This window comes from Oxyura jamaicensis, chromosome 3 (genome assembly GCF_011077185.1).
Source record: "Oxyura jamaicensis isolate SHBP4307 breed ruddy duck chromosome 3, BPBGC_Ojam_1.0, whole genome shotgun sequence".
In the NCBI taxonomy this organism is placed as follows: Eukaryota; Metazoa; Chordata; class Aves; order Anseriformes; family Anatidae; genus Oxyura; species Oxyura jamaicensis.
This window is the reverse complement of record NC_048895.1, coordinates 30,953,182-30,973,649: the sequence shown is the minus strand read 5'-3', so window position 1 is coordinate 30,973,649 and position 20,468 is coordinate 30,953,182. Positions and strand designations below refer to the sequence as shown.

General features: G+C 37.0%; 1 protein-coding gene across 1 annotated transcript in view; it reads left to right on the top strand.

The window, feature by feature from the left end:
• Positions 1 to 20,468, top strand: part of CAMKMT (calmodulin-lysine N-methyltransferase) — a 216,923-nt gene that overhangs the window by 1,572 nt on the left and 194,883 nt on the right. Inside the window, exons 2-3 of the mRNA XM_035320717.1 lie at positions 5,890 to 6,056; positions 14,770 to 14,834. Coding sequence (XP_035176608.1) covers positions 5,890 to 6,056; positions 14,770 to 14,834 — 232 coding nt within the window. The remainder of the gene's footprint in view (positions 1 to 5,889; positions 6,057 to 14,769; positions 14,835 to 20,468) is intronic.

Below are 20,468 nucleotides of genomic sequence, written 5' to 3'. Positions count from 1 at the left end.
AGAATGCTGAGGTAAGGTACACATGTGGTATGCATTATAAATGACTGGAATAAAGTCTCTAAGGCTGCGTTTGAGCTCTGCCAGTCTATGCAACTGATAGCATTAATCAGTCTGTAGTCTTTAGCAGGGAATTTGGAGAAATAGGCACGTGCTAAGTTTCTGCCTATAGATAATCTTGCTTCTTATAGAAAGTTTAGTGAAAACTTCCCTGAAATCTCCAAGTTTAAAGTATTTACCCAGCCTGTTACTTTCCTCTTGCTCTTCTTCTCACAGCCCTCCTTTCTTCTCACAGGAGCCTTGCTCACCTGCTAAGGCACTTTAGTTTCCAAAATTGAAAAATATTAGCTGAAGTGAGGATAGTGGCCTTTTTTGGGCTGCAATGAGCTTGCGAAACAATTTTTCTTCTCTTACACTCCTGTCTCTGTGAATGGTGCCTGCGCACCTGATCTTCTTCCATATTTTTGTTAGTCTTGAGTTTGTAAATTGTTTGCAGTTGAATTAAACGGTGTGGTAAATGAACTACTTGTAGAACCAAATAACGCACAATCCTAACGATAGTATTTAGGGATGGTATAGATACAACTTACACTGTAGCTAAATACATTGAAACTTTATGGCATATAGAAAATACCCAGATCCAGTCAGTGCCATAGAGCTGAGTGGAGTTTATACCACACCAGCTGTAACTGAATTTGGCTTTTATTGCTGCTAGGCCATATGCAAGGAGCTGCAAGAAATACGGTGAATTTCAGCTGATTGCCTGTGTTTTTATTTTTTATTTTTGGAAACAGATCAAATAGCTTTTGTAGGGTGTCCTAAATATGATCTAAATATTGTGATTAAATACCAGGGGCAGTATAATTGAGATCTATGGTAGTCTAGCATCTTTCTGAAATGGTACCGTTTGGCTTTTTTTTTTTGTTTGTTTAAAGCCTTGTGTTTTAATGAAGAATGAAGCTTTTTTGTTTGTTTGTTTTTCTTTTTCTCATGCTCTATTTATACACGTTAAATAGAATTGAAACTTTAAATGGAAAAGTTCAGAGGGATCTGGACAGGTTGGAGAGCTGGGCGATCACCAACCGTATGAAGTTCAATAAGAGCAAGTGCCGGGTCCTGCACCTGGGACGGGGAAACCCTGGCTGCACGTACAGACTGGGCGATGAGACGCTGGAGAGCAGCCTAGAAGAGAGGGATCTGGGGGTCGTGGTAGACAGCAAGTTGAATATGAGCCAGCAGTGTGCCCTGGCAGCCAGGAGGGCCAACCGTGTCCTGGGGTGCATCAAGCACGGCATCGCTAGTAGGTCAAGGGAAGTGATTGTCCCGCTCTACTCTGCGCTGGTGCGGCCTCACCTCGAGTCCTGTGTGCAGTTCTGGGCACCACAGTATAAAAAGGACATGAAACTGTTGGAGAGTGTCCAGAGGAGGGCTACGAAGATGATGATAGGCCTGGAGGGGAAGACGTACGAAGAACGGCTGAGGTCACTGGGCCTGTTCAGCCTGGAGAAGAGGAGGCTGAGAGGAGACCTCATCACAGTCTACAACTTCCTCGTAAGGGGGTGTCGAGAGGCAGGAGACCTTTTCTCCATTAACACCAGTGACAGGACCCGCGGGAACGGGGTTAAGCTGAGGCAGGGGAAATTTAGGCTTGACATCAGGAGGGGGTTCTTCACAGAGAGGGTGGTTGCACACTGGAACAGGCTCCCCAGGGAAGTGGTCACTGCACCGAGCCTGTCTGAATTTAAGAAGAGATTGGACTGTGCACTTAGTCACATGGTCTGAACTTTTGGGTAGACCTGTGCGGTGTCAAGAGTTGGACTTGATGATCCTTAAGGGTCCCTTCCAACTCAGGATATTCTATGATTCTATGATTCTATGAAATGCCTCTTTAGAGGAGGAGCTTTGTCTGAGAGTCAGTGATGCATTTACTAGTTTACCAACATCTATTTGGAAATATTCTGAACAACCACTGTTGGAAAACCTCTAGTATTCTTGGGTGAGGGTGGGAGATCCAGCTGAGTAAACAGTATTTTTTTAGTCTTTTTTTTTTTAATTATTATATTTTTTAGAAGCATTTGAATGGCGATCATTTACAGAAATTCTAGGAATATTCTACCAAAGTAGTTCTTTTCTACCTGTATCATTGGCTCATTTATGTTTGGAATTTTAAAAATGTATTTTCCACATTCCCTGAGATAATGACTAATAACTGCTGCTCAGGACTGAATGAAATAATACTGTTCTGCCTTTATATACACGGCTGTTCTGTTGTTCTGTTTCATTCCTGTTTTACATCCTTGATTCATGCTGGATCTCTTGAGCTAGCATTTGAGTTCATCTTTGGTCGCAACCCCAGTCTCTTTGTCCAGCCAACTTCTTTGTTTTCAGCAGAGTCTCATGAGGTTAGGGAGCCCAAAGGTGTTGGAGGAGCTTGTTACCAGATAGCTGCTGCTTTTTGTTTTCCTTCTAGAAGTACAGCGTGCCCATTGAACCATGTAGGAACAAACAAGCAACTGGGCCATCAGCTCGTATGGCACAACAGGCAGCATTGGGCTGCTTGAGAAACCCCAGAGGGTTATTGGGTTTGATTCCATTTGAGTCTGAAGCTTGCAGTGCCTAAGCATGAGTCAATCCGTGCTTTAGTTTGAAGATTTGCAAGAGAGCTTAATCTGCAACCTGGAAAAAAATCCTGTATGTAACTAAGAGTTGACTGTGCTTTTGGCTCCATTCTACTACAGGTAAAAAGTAGGCCAGTAGGTAAAATTGGCAGTTATAGTAGTAAAATACTACTGAGATTCGGGTCTCAGACTTGTTTTGGTTAATTACAAGGTGTTAATCTTCTGGATGGCATCCTTTGCATATTTTTGTGCATGTCATTTGTTTTATAATGGAATGGATGACCATGTTTTGTATTTTTTTATTTTTCAAGTCGTGTATATGTGGTCCTCTAATCCTGGTTTACTGCAGTTTTTTTGGTAAATAGAGAACAATCCTTGCTTGCCTTAAAATTCCCTACTGCTAGGTGACGTTAGAGAGGGAAAAACGTGCAAATTTGGGAGAGGGAAAAGCACGGGGTAGAAGTGAGCTTGCACTGTTTGGTTTGTTGTCCTTGTTTTTAGGGAACGTAATTGATAGGAGAGCATCTTTCATTATAGAAAGTAAAGTTTTCTTATTTATGTAGTTAATTTCTGTATGTATGACCTGTGTACAAGTTCAACACTTGTGTACACCTGTAAAGATCCTGTGCAGAGGGCAGAGCCTCTCTATAAGGAAAGAAGATATCAAAGAAAGGGAAATAAGGCTCCTGAAATTTTAGGAAACAAATATGTGGAGAAACTTAAAGTTAATGAGGGAGGGGATGAAGAGGCCACAGTCCCGGCCAAAGAACAGTGGTGTCTGGCAATGCCTTCCCTACCATAGTTCTACTTCGCCATCACAGAAACCTAGAGATGTGTCTATTCTACTGAGAAGCCTTTACCTTGCTTTGGTATCAGGTGCTGGTTTTATAGGTCCCTGGGAGACACTCCTTTAGAATGGCAGTGTGCAGGAAATTGGAGAGATTCCAGTTCACTGGAAGGGCATCATGAAATTAGAGAGGACTATCTTTCACCCTTTTCAAAATATTGTTCTAACATTAGCTAGGTTTGCCACCTTTTTTTCTTGTTGCTGTTGTTAGTGGATTATGCTGTAGCAGCAGCCTGTCTTTGTATCTTGTAACAAAATTGTGATGCTTTTAGGAGCTAAGAAAAAATACTTTGATCTTAATGTAAAAATGCAGAGTTACATATAAATAATGCAACACATTTTTCCTTTGTGCTCTGTTTTCTCAGTTATATTTGGGTTTTTAAAAGATTTGACCTGCTGTTATAGTTTTCAAATCTTGGACCACTTAATTTTAATTTGAGGCTGAGAGCAACATGTTCTTCTGAGGACTCAGAAGCTCACGAGATTTTCTTTAATCCGGAGAACGCATTTTACAGAGTGGCTAGAAGATATTTCGGCAGAATAAAACAACAACAACAACAACAACAACAAAAAACATAAAAAATGTTGTCACTGCCAGATTTTTTTGCATGTTCACAATGACTTATCTCTTCTTTAAGATACCCCCAAAACAGCATTCTCTTCCAAAAGTTAGATCTTGGTGGTTTTCTTTAGTTGTCAAGATGGGCTGCTTTGTTTCTGAGCATGCCACTATTACGTGAAGCCTGGTAGCCTTTTAATTTGGTTCTCCTGTTCTGATGTCTTTGTGGTTTTCTTCATGTGCATGTTTTTCCCATGTAGAAGAAATAGTGTGGACAGCACACAGCCATTTTTACTATTTTGATAAAAATGCCCGTGCCTTTCATATGCTGGGATGTGCTGATGAAAATAGATCCAAAAGCAATAAGCCGGGTGCATCAGACCTACCATTAGAAACTAACAGCATAGCAAATACAATTGTTCTGCTCCCATATGTAGTACTTCCAAGTATTCTGCAAAATAATAGGTCACGGCACCAAATTGTAAGGCTGTTGGATATGAGTGCCTTTCCAGTTAAAGCACAGTTGACAAAGGTTGGGTGCAGCAAAAAAAGAAAATCACTGACCCGTTATTTTCTTGTAGGCATTCAGTATGCAAAGCTTCCATTTCAAGATTCATAAATCTAGAGAGCTACTTCTTTGACCTCAGATTTAGCTCAAGTTGGCTAAAACCTGTAAAGTGTGGCATGTTCCTATTTAACAGAGCTGTCCCATGTAGCTCTCCCCACCTCTAGTGATGACTTTGTTTTCTGCTCCACGCTTCATCATTGTTGACTGCTTCTGCACCTTGATTTTAAAAATGCAGTGGCAATTATTTATGTGCTTTGTCCAATGCTAGGAGCGAGAACTTTCACCCAGGACATCTCTCTTCTTCCACATCACCGACCTAAAGAATTAGCCTTCTTCTGTGGCACAAAAAAGTCTATTTGTCTTCTGTGCAGTGGCACAGCCTGAACAGGCTGGGTGCAGGGGTTTCCCATGTGGAGGAGCTGTTACCTCGCTCCTGGAAGACAAGGGTGAGTGCAGCAGGATGTGTGGGACAGCAGCCCACACCATCACTTTTCTGAGCAAATGTTTCAATCATTTAGCTCTTACAAAAGATGTAAATGACCACATTCTCCCTTTGCTGCTGCCTTGAGTTCTTTGGTTTCTTAGCGCTGAACTTGGTGCCGTCAGCGTACGGGGCTTATGCAAAGGGTGCCTAAGATATCAGTACCCTTACAGGGCTCTGGTAAGGGAACAAACATGCAGCTGTGGTGTCTGAAAGTCTGGGAACTGTGGCAGACAGCTTGCTGCTCAAGTCTGGCAAGTGTGTCAGCAATTCTAGAAGTGTACATCAGCAGGCTTCTATGCTAGGAAGTAGTTTACCTGGCAAAAACAGCACAACAGCACTCAATGATCATGTTTTGAGGCTGTCATTTTAATTCCGTGGAAGATATTTTTTTTTGATCTGCAGAGACAGAGGTGACGGGCACAGAAATTGCCTCAGTGAGAGCACAGCTCAGCCTCTGATAGTTTCATTGTGGTGATGATGCGCGGATAGGAGAGGACTCAGCCTGCCTCTCCAATTCTAGCATAGGTTTGCTGGAGTGGGAGTTAAAAAAACAACTTTGTTTATTTGTGAACACAGTACATTTGCTTTACAGTTCTTGAGACACAGTACATTCATAGACCATTCTCTTGACCCCTATCATGAATACCACTGTTATTTCTCAGGCTTGACATACTTGGACGAGTTACTCTTGGCTATTAGCTAACAGCGTGGCTATTATGGTTGATGCCAGACTTGCTTGTTCAGTTAAATAAGCCCGTGTTTGTTCTTTACTTGAAAGTTTTATTCTTAATGTTTAATTTGTTCTTCATTTCAAAGGTTCTGAAGAAAAAGCACTTGAAAGATGTGCATCTCCAACAAGTGTCTGTGAGAAGGTTCGCATCATTCAATCTCTTTTCAGTAGACGACCAGAATACTGAAGAGGAAACTGGGACCTGGGTTCAGTATAAAAGCATCTTTTATCCTGAGTATAGCGTGTCCTTAAGGTAACCATCATTTAAGTTTTAAGTACTTCTTAAGATCGTATACAGGACTTGAATATAAAACTCATTTGTCGTTCTTCCAGGGTTTTATATAACTAGAGCATAGTTTACAAATAAACTGTTAGGTGTTATTTTTAGTTGTTTGTTGCAGTAAGCACGTTGCCTGTTTTGTTGTTTTTTGTTTGCTTTTTTTCCCAGTAAATTTCACTGAATTGCCAGAGCTTGACATAAATTCTGGTGATTGTACCTATAACAGAATGCAAATATGGCCACATATGTAATGTTTCCAAAAGCTTTCTGTTTTGACATTTGTCTGTTACAGATAAATACAGACAGGAGGTAAAAAAATGAAAAAATTAACCTGTAATTTTAATTTAAAAAGTCTAGTGACACGATGTTATTTGTGAAGTTCTGAAAGATTTTTGGTAGCTATCTAGTTTTGGTAAAACTCAGTGATAATTTGGAATCCAATTGGTAAAACAAGAGAATATAAGAATTCCTCTTTCTACAGAAAGTGTCTATATGTAATGAAAAAATATGTTTTATGTCAGAGCAGTTAGAAAAATGAAGCGGTTTTATTTAAAAAACAAACAAACAAACAAACAGAACAACAACAAAAATCTAACGGAAGTGTGAGTTCTCAGTAGCCTTAGCATATTATAGCTGTCTATTCATTTTTATGTTTTTCTTCTCCCTTGCTTTTGTCTCAATTTCTGTGTTTCTGTCTCCTTCTGTCTGTGTTTCTGTGTTCAGTTTCGTATATATCTATAACTTGCTTTTGCCTCAACAGTAGCTTAAGCATTCCTGAATCAAATCTGCAGCTTCTGATTAGCTGACTATGCAGGATTTTGCATTCTGTGCACAGTAAAGGATATTCCAGAGAGCCTGACTCATGGAAAATTCAATTTAATTGAGACCTTTAAATTAAAATCAGTGTTAGAAACTAAGATTTGACACGAACAAGTGACCACCATTAACTCTGGCACTTTTGCAAGTTTATAAACAAAAAACAGACACAAACAAACCAACTCAGCATGCAGGTTGTCTTAAATTTGCAGCTGGGTGTAAAGTCACATCTGAAATTGTTTAAAGCTTTACAAAGATTTAATATTCCATTTTTCCATGCTTACAGTTAATGATTTGAAAAGTCTTCAATATAAAACTCTTCCATTTGGAAATGCTGCCTAGTTGTAAGAGAAGTAGGTATGGTGTTTTTTCAGCATATGGACTTTACCAGTGAACCATTGGGTAGTGCTAGAGATTCAGCCAGATGCTCACAGTTTACCTAACCTCTTTGTGCAGTCTCTGTGTTCCCTGGTTTTAGGTCTTTAGAGGCACGCTGGTAGTAGGAAATGTTAGGTAGAATTTAGACTGAGCAAGTCTGCAGTCCTTTAGGCTGTGGTCTTTAACTTCTTCCTTCAGTTTCTGTAGTTCACTGCCAAGATGTGCAACACTGTGTCATTTCTTGATTTACTGTTTACAGGAATTTTAAGATAGGAGGCAAGCTAAGGTTCTGCTGTGCTGGCACTACAAAAGTGGAAAGAATGTCAGGCTGATCTTGCTGTCATATGTGATATCTGTGCACTTCTGTTTCCATCACTTCCCATGTCACCTTTCTATTTATTTATTTATTTATTTATTTATTTGACTAAGAGTACCTTCATTGATGATAGGATGCAGCTTAATTTGTTGATTGCAAACAAGCATGTTTGCTTATATATGGCTTTATTATTGGTGATCAATGTACACTGTATTACTAAGTACAGGGATTTTCTTTTTACTTTTTATATTTGTCTGATCTTTGCCGATAGGAATGCACAGTTTCTGTGCTGGAGCAAGGTCACATTTGGTTTTAAAAAATGTATACTGAGGATAACAGGAAAACTGTTTCCTGCTGGAGATCGACATTTTTATTTTTTACTTATATTTTATTCATTTCTAGAGGATACTCAGTGATCTCTAAAAATGGTAATCATAGTGATCGTTTAGGAATACTGTTCAGAAATTATGTACTCTTACACTTCTGTATTAAAATGTTTTCTCTATATATTGAACCAGTGATAATGGATAGCATATACTTACTATTTCAAAATATTGAAGGGTGGTGAAGAAAGAAATAAAGAAATGCTCACTGTGTGTTTTGCTAAAGCATAAATAGATGCAACTAAATCCAGTTTCCAGTTAGCCTGTATCAAATAAAGTTTATTCAATGCTTCTGCAAAAGCATGTAATTTAAGAAGGTAAACAAAACATTTCAACATACATAGCAGATTAACAGTTGTCCTTGCTGAAACTGGTGTGTTTAGAAGATAAATGTTAGAGTCAGCATTCTTGGATTTTTGAGAACTAAATGTATCTTGGAATCCTAAGGATCCTCTGCATGTCTGACAGTTCTTCATTCATTTTTTCTCCTCCTATTGGCAAAATATGAATTATAATTTTCATTAATAGAAATAATTTTAAGAAGATACAAGAATGTTTTATTAATATATAATTAACGATAACAAGAACATCAGTCAGGTAAATCCAGAACAGGGTGCTTGGGTAGGAGAACCTTTTCATACATCTTTTTGTCAGGAAAAAAATGTTGCTATGACCCCTCTAAAATCTTGACAAAAGTGCTTTTGAATTTTCATCTACATAAGTTTTCCTCATGCATTAACATCTTCTCGGGAAAGCTTATTGCATATGTTGGATGTTAAAAGGGTTGTCAACTAATGTCTTGACAAGACTAAATACTTTAGAAAGTTCATAAGGTTGGTAGTGGCTTTTGGCAAAAAGTCTAAAGGTCAAGCTATATCAGTTCAAGGGCTATCAAAACTGATCAAATTGTGTATTCAGATATGCTATGACCTAGCTTGAATTTCTGTTCTAGAGGGACTTTGGGATCAGTTTGTTAGGCAAATAAAAGCTTCAATTGGAGCTACAAGTCATGTGCGTGACTTTCTGAATTTCTCAGAACAGCTTGTTTTAATGAGATGATATTTTTCTATCCAAATTCAGATTGGATTCACCTTTGTCTTATGCCGTGCTTTTTTGTCACTAGTTCATTTTAGAATCATTTTTTTAAGAAGTCTTCCAAAGCAGGCCAGAAACATCCAATATAAGGCAAATTTTGCTTAAAAAAATTAAGCTGGATTTACATGATTGACTGGATTTTGACTAGATCCTTAAGGTGACAACATCATTGAGTCATTTTAAAAATCCACCCACATTACCCTTCTATTTAAACAGAAATCTTTGGTGTGCTTAATGAAATGTAGATTCACAGCACCTGGAGGAAGGCATTCTCTTATGGTTTGTATGGGGTGCTCTCAGTACTGAGGTGCTTCACAGTAGTTTTGTGTTATGAAAAACAGCATCTGATGAGTGTTCTTGTTAAAAAAAAAAAGTAGTGTCAAAATGGAATATCTTGTGCTGTAATTCAGAGTATCATTCAATTAGTCTTATTTGGATTGCTAATGTATTTGATACTCTTACATGTATCAGCCACACCTTGATGATATGGGTTGGGTGGCTACTTATATGGCATTGCTTGGTGTTGTTTGCAATTAATGTTAGTTAGGAAATAAATCCCTTAATTGACAGGAAGTCAGACTAGGCATCAGGCTGAATGTTTATGGCAGTCTAACATGGAGAACTTAAGCATGCTCAGTCCAAGCTGGAATCTTGCTGCAGTTTACACATTCAGATCTGGATAGAATAAACTGAGGTAATCTAGGCTGAAGATGAAAAATAAAAACGCCATTTTGAGTGACATTTATGGCAAGCTTGAGATGGAAAAAGTTATCTTTCATCACAGATATTATCTGCTCTTCTGGATCTTTTCTTTATGAGAAATATGTTTTTATTCAAAAACAAAGCTGAAAGATAAACATAAAGTTCTAAATTCTTCTTAACTTTGGAAGTATTTCACTTTGCCGTTCAAAAACTGTGCATGTACTAAATAATTTTCTTGGTGATAGGAAGATATATAGTAATTAGAGCTGTTTTAATGTGTTTTGTTTATTTAACATTGCTTATCTAAACCCTTCTATTCTTAGTCACAAATGTGCTTCTAAATTTAAACTTTGTACAAATACTTTTAGCAATGAAGTGATTACGGATCATAAAGATGTAGTGTCTAACTGTGGTGATGCTGTCTGTCTTTTAGACAGGAAAATTGTTCTTTTATTAGAGTTTTAAAAATGAGCAGTCAATATCTTTAAATTTTCTATTTCAGGATATGGATTTACTTTAAAATTGTAGGCTTATTTTAAGCAATCAGAGAAAAAATAAGTTATTTTTGTGGTAAAATATTTTCCATTGATCAGTAATTTGGTGTTTCAACTACTAAAATGCAGAACTAAAAAGAACAATGCCAGTGGCTTACAGGAAGGCTTAAATGTTTGTAAAGAGTGTAAAGTGTTCTTTGCAAGATGTCATGCCTTTATTCCGAATATGATAAAAAAAAGAAAGATATTATTAGATTATTCTAGACCTTTGGATTAGTAATGAAAAGCATGTTATTTGTCTGTGGCAAGTGAAATGTTAGAAGATGGTTTAGGATTGAATTCCATTGGACGTTCCTGTAGGATATTTCTGCTACAAACATTTTGAAATTTTAATGGATAGTTTATTTTAGGGATGAACAGAAAGTGAAGGGAAACAGATTTCAAGAAATATTGCCTACCACTTAAGGACAGTTTGTGAAGATATGATAAAATTGCTTATTCCATTTATTGCATGCTAAGAGACAGTGTATGCATTTAGCAGCATAAATGCTTGGTTGCAGCAGGAAGAAACCGAGGAAAGAGAGAACTTGATTTGCAACATACTTCTATCCCTGATTAAGATTGTTCTATCATACTGCCTAATACTTGTGTATTTGTAAAAAGAATATATAGATTAAAAAATCTATTGTTTTGATTTTTCTTACCACATTAAGCGGAGGTCTTGAACTGGAGCAAAAGTGGAGTATGTCTTGTTTTTCTATACTCTGGCACAGAAAAAGCAGCTCATTAGATAGCAAAGTTTGTATATAGTTCTGAGTCTCTTAACTGGACTGTAGTGACAATCGATGGTGAGACCATGCAACCTTTTTTGTAAAGTACCCTTAGCAGTAACTATTTTATCCTTATCCTGTCTTTCATTTTCCACAAGCATTGTAGTTTTACCTTGTATCAAGTTTAATAATAGATGGCAATGTACTGCTTTTTCCTCCTCAGGTGTTATATGGGGTCTACTTAGTGTTTGTAATTTTGTTTAAATTCCGTATTATTTTTCCTCATTCTGTTGAAGAATAATATAAAGGAATTAAAAAAAAACAATAACAACTTAGTTTTGTTTCATAGCAATTAGATGGAAAGTGTACCTTAATTGGGAGCTACTGAAGAATTGATGTTCTTCATTCTACTGCCTTTAGAATGCCTACACATAAAAGTCTGCCACTTGTGTTTCCTGAACTGGAGAGGAAGAAACCTTAACATATTTTAAAGATATTTCTTCCCCCCTCTCTCTCTTTGACTTAACTTTCCTCATAGTTTAAAGTAAGGAATTTTGCTTTACTTCATATCAGGAGAAACATGAGTTAAATTAGTTCATCATCCTTTGATTTGTCTTCTGTGACTTATTGCCTCCACCACAGAAATTTCTGCATACTGTTCCTCAAAGATTTATCAAAAGAACACTGTAGGTGAGATTAACCACACTGAGCTGAAATCCTTTGTTCATGATGCTTACCTATGCTTGTCTGAAGTACCAAAAGTTTTGTTGATCTCAGCAACCATAGCTTTGAACTTATTTGCTTGAAGTGTATGTACAATGCTCATAACATATTCCAAAGTGCTCAATTCTAATGTTCTTCAGTATTTTGGGATAACTGTGGAAACGTATGGGAGTTTTGGGGCTGGGATTTAACTACAAACTCTTGTGATTTCTTTTCTTGACTTTGATAATCCGGTGCACATGACATTTACAAATGCTTCATGCGCAGCTTGTACGATGTGCTGTTGAAAGCTGTGATTATGACAGGCATTCATAGAAACGAGATGTGGTGTGTATTAGATCACAACTTTCTGGGCTAGGTAATGGAGGAGCAGCTGATGGGATGAGGCAGCGAAGCAGCAGCAGCTACAGAACTGCTGGGATGGTATATGCAGAGCAGTGGATCCCAAGCTAGAAACTGTGATTTTTAGGAACGGGACCAAGTGGTGTGATACTTATGGCAGAATTTGGAGTTAGAGATTATCCACGCTTACAGATGCATGTATTTTCTAGGCTGCAAGTCCCATGTATGATGGAAAAGAGTTGGGAAGATTCATTGTTACTAACTTGGAGACGTGTTACAGTACTCCATAATGGTAATACCTGTAAGACCTGCCTGAGGTGTAATTTTTGGAGTAAATGAGAAGTGACTGCTGAGATAATGGCTACTCCTCTCATCCTAGATGTTTGAGCTTGCTCCCTGCTTTTGTTCAGGGAAGGTTTCATAAACTGATCAGACTTAAGGAAGCAGGTGGTAAACCCTGACTGCTTTCAGGATGAGTGTGGAGTGGGACTGGGGAGAAGGAAGTCCCTCAGAGCAAAGCTGGATCCTTTTCATCATTAAATTATGGCTCACGTACGTGCTTGCCATGAACTGTATCTGTGAAAGCAAGAAAGAAGCTGCCAACACAGAGAAGGAGAGGAAGAGACTTTGAGTATTGCAGTCCGCCTGTGCAAAATGTCTCCACTGGCCAAGACAGCAAATATTAGGGTGTATTGTATCTGTGCTTGGATGCCACAAGCTTTAGGCCACTGAATAATAAATGTAATATGTTTGAAATTTGTGTGTATATTGATTTTTAATAATGGGAAGAATGTTTTATAATCAGAGGAAGCTCTTTAATGAAAGTTGAGTGAACCAGAAGTTGTTCTTCTTTGCCTCTGTTTGCTTAACTTGTAGACTTTATGATATCTATTTAATATATGAAATATATAGGCAAAAAATAAATCTGTTTATTGTTACAGGACTAATATATATGTCAACAAAGATTAATATATTCCTTTTGCTTTCCCTGGATCTTTTTCTTTCCCCCCCAATCTTACATTCATTTAGAGAGAAGGCATTCACAGCTGTCTGAGACCCTGACTTTGTCAGAAGTATGTGTGATTATGGAGTTATTAGGATGCTGAAGAGCCAGCAGGGAACAGTTCAAAGGGCAGCTCTGCAGTTAGCAGAACTACTGATCTTGTTCACTCTCCTGTCACTTCCCTTGGATTAACTCTGTTGCATCAGTTGGCTAATCTGATTGAAAACAAACTTGCCAAAGAAAAATAAAAGAAGGAAAAAGTGAATTCTTTGTCTAGATGAGCCATGAAAATTCTTGTAGACTTCCACCCTCAAGTGCAGCCTAGGAATGTATTTCTGGCTGGGTTTTAGGTAGCTGGGAGAAAAGCTCTGATCTACAGGTGAATGTTGCTTGTAATATCTTTCATAATTTTTCTTTATGACCCTGTTTATGACCTCATTTCAAGTTCTGTTGGCTTCATTGCTTTTCTTTTTTTTCTTTTCATTTTTTTAAGAATTAGCCAAATTGCTGTTTTGTACTTCTCATCATTTGTCATTTAATATGATAGAAATATCTTTTTGCAATATACAGTTCCATATTAATAAAAAGTTAGATTTTTATCCCCCATTCTTATAGTAATATTCAGGAATGAAAAGCTTAGAGAATGTACATTAAATTTGAAAATGTTAGAGGTGCTAGATTTCTTCCACTCTTAAATTGTTGAAAATTGGTATGATCCCAAACGGCCCTGGAAGCTATATTTGAAATCGTATTAAAAGACTGCATTTTTGTGTTTTACTGCCTTGCTGCTTTATTTTTAGAAATTTAAGTGCACTTATGAAACAATTGTGTGATCTAACTTTTGTAAAGTGTAAGACTTCTTGATTTTTGTTTGTTTTGGCCCTAAATTGGTTTGAAGTGCTTAAAAAAATAGTTTGTTTCTTCTTTTTTTTTGGTTTGTTTTTGTTTGTGTGAGTCCAGCTAGCATGTGTATAGCATTTACATGATTCATAAGCAAACATTTGTTCAACTGTAATGCACTTTTCTTCTGCAAATTGTGAGTGATTTGCTCATTGTGTTCTAAAATTCGAAGGTGATATGTGAAAATCATAACAATATGATTTTATAAAAGTATGATAATTTAATTTCCTCAGTTTTGAATATTTTACTTTAATTATACAAATATAAAACCGAAGAGAATGCAATTCACTGAACACATTAACTGGTTTTATTGTTCACAGAATTAAATGAAATGTTCTTGACTTTTGTTGGAGAAAATAGGAATGTGTGTACTGCTGCTGTTCAAAAATATTCTTTTTTTTTTTCCTCTTCAAAGAAATCTCTTTACCAAAATTCTTCCTTTCCTATATGTGGTTTCCACAGCTATTTCAAAACTGATACTGTTGGGAAATATTTTAATTTTGATAAAGAAAATATTGGTTTTGGAGAAACATTTTCTTAGTTCATGAATTATTGTGGTGGAACTTCGAAGACTACTGATTGTCTCCCTGTTGTGCCCCCAGTGGTTGCAGCAGTACCTGTTTGTTGTCTGTGAAAGGGGTTTGTGAGAAATGGACACATGCAGCGAACCTCTTTTCTGAATAGGGAAGAGTGTTTTTTTTTTTTTTTTTGTTTTGTTTTGATTGCTTATATGTTGGTAAGTCACTGTTTCTGTTTTCTTCTAGATTTCACAATGGACTCTTAAATGTTAAAGATGTTCTTACAAGCTTTGACAACACAGGGAATGTCTGTAAGTCATCGTTTATTTAAATAGAGTACTATGTTGACAGAAGCCTAACTGTACCAATATAAATTATTATTGTATGAGCCATCAGCAACCATTTTATCTACCTGAGAAACACCCTTACTGTGACCAGATAAACACATCTACCTACCTAAGCACTTTGCATTGTTTTATATAGCACACTTGTTTGTGTGCATACACCCTTAAATCCTTCCAGTGCAGGTTGGTTTTGGTTCTGTGACTGCAGTGGGAACATCAGAGCAGCTGAACCAGGTTGGACAAAAAATTAGTTTAGCCTGTTGATTTGTCTTGGCCAATGGCCAGCAGTGAATGTCCAAGGAACAGTGTGAGAACATGGGAAACATACAATGATACTTACTGGTGGCTTACAGAGGGCGGACAATCCACAGAAAAGCAAAAGAAAGCACTTAATCAAGTAGTGAAATTCCTCCCCACAGACTGTTTTGGCTCCTAGTATATCACGTGGGTTCTAAAAGCAGAGGAGAAAAATTGTGGAAGAAAAATTCCCTGTGGCTGTTGAGTGTAAAGGCATCAGTTATGGTTCAGGAAGTGCTGGACAGTAGGAGAATTAATGGGGCAGTAGGATGATATGTTTGTCCTGATCTTGCACTCTTTTCTAAGCATCAGCTACTGACCACATTAATCTTAGACAAGATGAGCCTTAAGTGGACCTTCAGTGTCTGATCCTATATGGCTCTGCTTCAGTATACTTATTAATAAAATGTTCTATGCTGTTAATGGACTTTAATTACAAAATTATGGTAGATCACAAGAAAGAAGCCAAGCTAAAATAATGAAGTATTTTTATGTAGTGAGTAATTACATATAATTAATGTAAATATAATTTACATTTACAGATATACATTGAATTTTTATTTGATAATTTCTGCCTTATTTCTCAGGAAGGGTTGGTTGTTTTCAAACAAGCAAGCTTGCAGATTAAACTGGGGAGGGGAAGGAAGCATGGGGCGTCTCTACAGTTGCCAAATATTCAAGAAAAGTGCAGATATCTCTTCATCCCTGTCGAAGGCATAAGATAAAATCTGTCCAGAAATATGAATATTTCATCTCAAAACTCCAATCTTTGTATTCCAAAGCTGTTTCAATAAACATGGGCTTTTCATTAGCAAAAAAGGTCAATTTGCTGAAGAAACTTTTGTCTTCCAAAGGAAAAAAATAATCACAAACCATGTACTCTCCTTTTAAAATTTGCTAGCTTCCATTCAGCTCTCAACATTGGAGGTAGTTGCATAGTTCTGCCACAAAATGTGTTTGGATAAATTCTTTTTCATCCAAACAGGGATGTTTTTGTCTGGTTTTGGAATGAAAATTTTATCTAAGTAATATACTAATGTCACAAATGAATAGGGCTGAGAAAATTCACATTTGTAGTTATGACTGACATCAGGTATAGGTGTAGGCATCACGAGGTAGATAATGGAAATATTTAAATTTAAGACACTTAGGATATGGAAGAAAATGCTTTGCTTAAATTATAGGAGGCATTTGAAGAGACTTGATGATGTGGATTCTCTGAATAGGAAGCTACAGAGACTTTTATAACCATTTACTTTATTATTCATAAGCTTAACTCAATAAGGGGAAAAAATAAGAAAAAAGTCCAAACCTGACAGTGGAGGGGGCAATGAGAGGAAAGAAAAAAAATACTATTAATGTTCATTAAATACTCAAGTATTTAGTTTGAACAGCAGAGAAAATTCTATTTTTTTAATGTCAAAAGTGCTTTAATGTTAACACCCACATGCTGGAACAAGATATTGTACTTTGTTAAACACTAATGTGTAATTGCTCTGCTAAAGTTTGATATGCTTTTCTGTTGTTAGATGTGCTGTCGGCTCTTCTATTAACCTTTTCCAGTATTTCAGCTACTTTCTTATTGATTGCAGATAGTAGAACAAGACTTACTATAGTAGGCACAACACCAGTCTAATAGAGAAGTACTATGGCATTTGTAGTTCTCCTTACTGTTTCTCTGTATACATAAAGATTTGCATTTGTCCCTTTTCCATTTGGTACTGCTTTGAGAGTTCATGCTGTGCTATTATAGGCAGTGTTTGCGAAGTCATTTTCAAATTCACTGCTTCCCTGTTTTTAAATGTCTGTGACTCTCTGTATTGATGTGCATATTACTGATTTATGCCCATTTTACTAAGCACTTCTGATTACACTCTATTAGGGTAACTGTAAAATAGTTATCTTCTGACAGCATTCTGACAGCATACTGGCTTGGAGTGTACTAATCATACGTCCTTGCTACTGCCTCTATGGATAAAGGTGCCCAGTGTTCAAGCCACAACTGCTGTGTATATCATATCATCATAGTAAAGTTCCCAATCGTGGGTTACTGAGCCGCTTCATTTGGATCATACATGATTGAATTTGTGTGCACTCCCATCATCCAGTCATCTGAATTGACTAAGTTATCAGAAAATAGTTAAATATTTTCGTGTTTTGCATATTTGCTTTGGCTACTATATTCAGTATTTATCAGGAAGACAATGTTTTGCTAGAGGTTACTAGATCATGAAATAATTGTGTTAAACAGATAAGATTTTGTAAAAACTCATACATGATTCCTATTTCAACATTTGAAACCAGAATCATTTGTTTCAAATAACATGACTTTGGTTGGTTAGTTCTAGTAATACTACTAAGGACCTTGTATTAAAACAAGCTCCTCAGAGAGCATTTCTGTGGTCTTGTTTTTTTGCTTTTTGATCTTTCTACCTATGGCCACATCAGCATACCCTATCAGTGGTAGAACAAATTCTAGTCAATACCTCTTTCTCTACACTCCCAGTACACAAAATCAGTACCAGATGTGCCACTAGCTGGCAGCATTATATAAAATATCAATAAGCAGCTTTTGAGGAGTACTTGTGACTGCTTTTGACAAGGTTGCCTTACACCAGTAAGACTTCAGGGCAAAAATGTAGCCAACTGCAGTAGCTGTCAATAGTGTATTGTGGGTCTCCCAAGTATTAACTCCAGAAATTGCCTCTGCATGAAGTTGTTCAAATTTGGTACTTATCCTTACACTGTCTTGTTCAAAAATATTTCCAAAGATGCCTTTTCATTGTGGGATTGCTGCCATGAATAAAAAATCACACTACAACTTACTTTCCCAAACGTGAAAATTTTGGATATCTATTTTGCTCATCTTTTGTGAGAGAACAGTTTGTGTGTGAAAACTCTGAATGAATTCTCCACACAGACAGGATGCAATGCCAAATGCACTTCATTCAGCTTTAATTCTGTGCATGAACAGGAAGCAAGGAAAAGAAGGCTGGGACGGAGGAAGAGATTGGTCTGCTCATTTTAGACAACAGTATGCCATCTGTTAAAAAGATAGTACATCCTGAGACCGTCTCTAGTCATAAGATACTCCTTTAAAAGAACTGGTGGATCCCAGGCAGAAGTCTCAGTGGTGGCATTGTGGGATAGCATCAGCTGGCCTGGGGAGCCACATGCCATGCTCATCCTTGTAGAAAATCTTTTCTGCAAAAGACTGTCCAAAAGGCAAGGGAAATTCTGCAAGAATGAGCTGTTGTGAATGATCACCTTCCCCTGTCTTTTTCTATTGGGAGTAATGTTTGTATAATTATACACATAATTTGAGAGGATATAAGTGAAATGATCTAGGGCCAAAATATAATCCTCTTTACTAATTGCCACAAGTCTGAGAAAGCTACACTGACTGTAAAGCAGAATTTTAAGCAGTGAAATAAAGCATGCTTTGGAATTTTTGTCTAGCATCTACCTGATGTCAACTCAGAAACAAGATATTCCAGAGTGCTCATGTAGTATAAAATTTCAAGTGTATATATACCATATGGAATAGTAACAGAAATAAATTATAAACTACACAGAGCATTAGTTAATAATGTAACCATTGTAAGAAACATGTTCAATACATACCCATTTCATTTTCTACTTGGTGGAGTGTACAATTACATGTTTTGGAACTAAAAAAGCAGCAGAGGGTGCTGCAGTTACAGAGCTACCCCGATACTTATTCCAAAGTTGCTGTTCCTGTGATGAAATAGATCCAGCAAAGACAAGCTCTCAATTTTGGGGGGATGGGAACAGGATAGCTTTAAATTCTGTTGCCTCTGTTTATGCAGGAAAACCAGACAGACAACGTGAAATCCAGAAAAAATATAGATTTACGTATTCACTTTTTTAAATTAAAAAAGAATATTTGTCTTCAGGAACATGTTGCAGTTTGCTGAAAACAGTGTCTGGATATAGCTTTTATTACAAAACACCTACTCACCATCTTCTGAACTGTTTTTGTTTGTACTAGCTTTACATTTAGAAATTTCACTTTCAAAAAGAAAAAGGTTTATGTTGGAGGAATTGGGATTTTTGAATGTGCCGACTAAATTGGAGAATACTTTTGTCCCTACGTATCATATTTTTCAAGAAAATAACAAGAAAACAAGAAAACTAGGAAAAAATATTTTATTTTTTAAGTCCCATTTTTTAAAATAAATGTCAAGGAAACATTGAACAAAATGAATTTTCTCATTCTAGTTTGTTTTTTTTATTTATTTTATTTTTTTTCAGGTTATGTTAATTTTAAAGCTATGTTTATTTAAGACTGCTAACTGTGTAACTTCTTGTTCCCAAAACTTTTATCTAACTAAAAAAACTGCTTTTAAACAAAGAATTTTTCCTTCTTTCTTCTCAAATACCTCACAATAGAGGGTGTCATCTTTCCCAGCAGTAGTGTATGAGAATGTGTTCAGAGACCTACTTGCGTCTTCGCAGCTCTCACAGGGTGACTCAAAGACATTTGAGCTCCTCTATGGAGCGATTCTGGCAGCTACTGATTTATCATTCCTGGAAAGAAAGATGCCATGAAGCTACCTAGGGAAAAGCATAGGATGCCATATTTTACCACAGTAGAGGTGCTCCTGTATTTCATGTAGCATTACTTAGACTCAACGAGGGAGCAGAATGCATTTTTCAGGTGCTGCTGCAGAATTTTCCTTTGTGTGTATTTTTTTTTTTTTTTCCCCAAGGCAAAACTTCTTGTTTTCTGTGGTGAAAACCGTACTGACTTGGGTATGCTTCCTGCCTCTCTATGCCTCACTAGGTATTCTCACCTTGAGAAACTGCCACTCGTCTTCCGAGTCTTCTCTCGTTCCATCTGTGTGGCAGTTTGATATTGTTTACCATGTCAGAATCTCACACCCTCTTGAAAAAGTCTTCAGCAAAAAATAAATTGACTGGAAGAAGGTTTGGATAGCAACGATACATGTTGTTTTGAATGAAATATCGTATTTATGATACCTACAATTTACTATTCACTATGCTGCTTCCTTTTAAATAAAACATTTCACGATCAGGGTTAAGAAAAAAACAACTGTTTCCTCCCTCCCTTCCCCCATCCAATTCACTTCACTGGTTCAGGTTACAGCATCATCCCAAGCAGTCACATTGACATAACTGGCATAAAGCCTATGGAATGGAGCAGAAAATAAGTATATGGGGAGAAGCAGGTACCTCTTAAATTACTCTTGCTACCAGAGTTATTTTTATGAAACTGTTCTCTTTTGGAATGTCAGTGATTTGTCTGTTTTAGGTACTGTC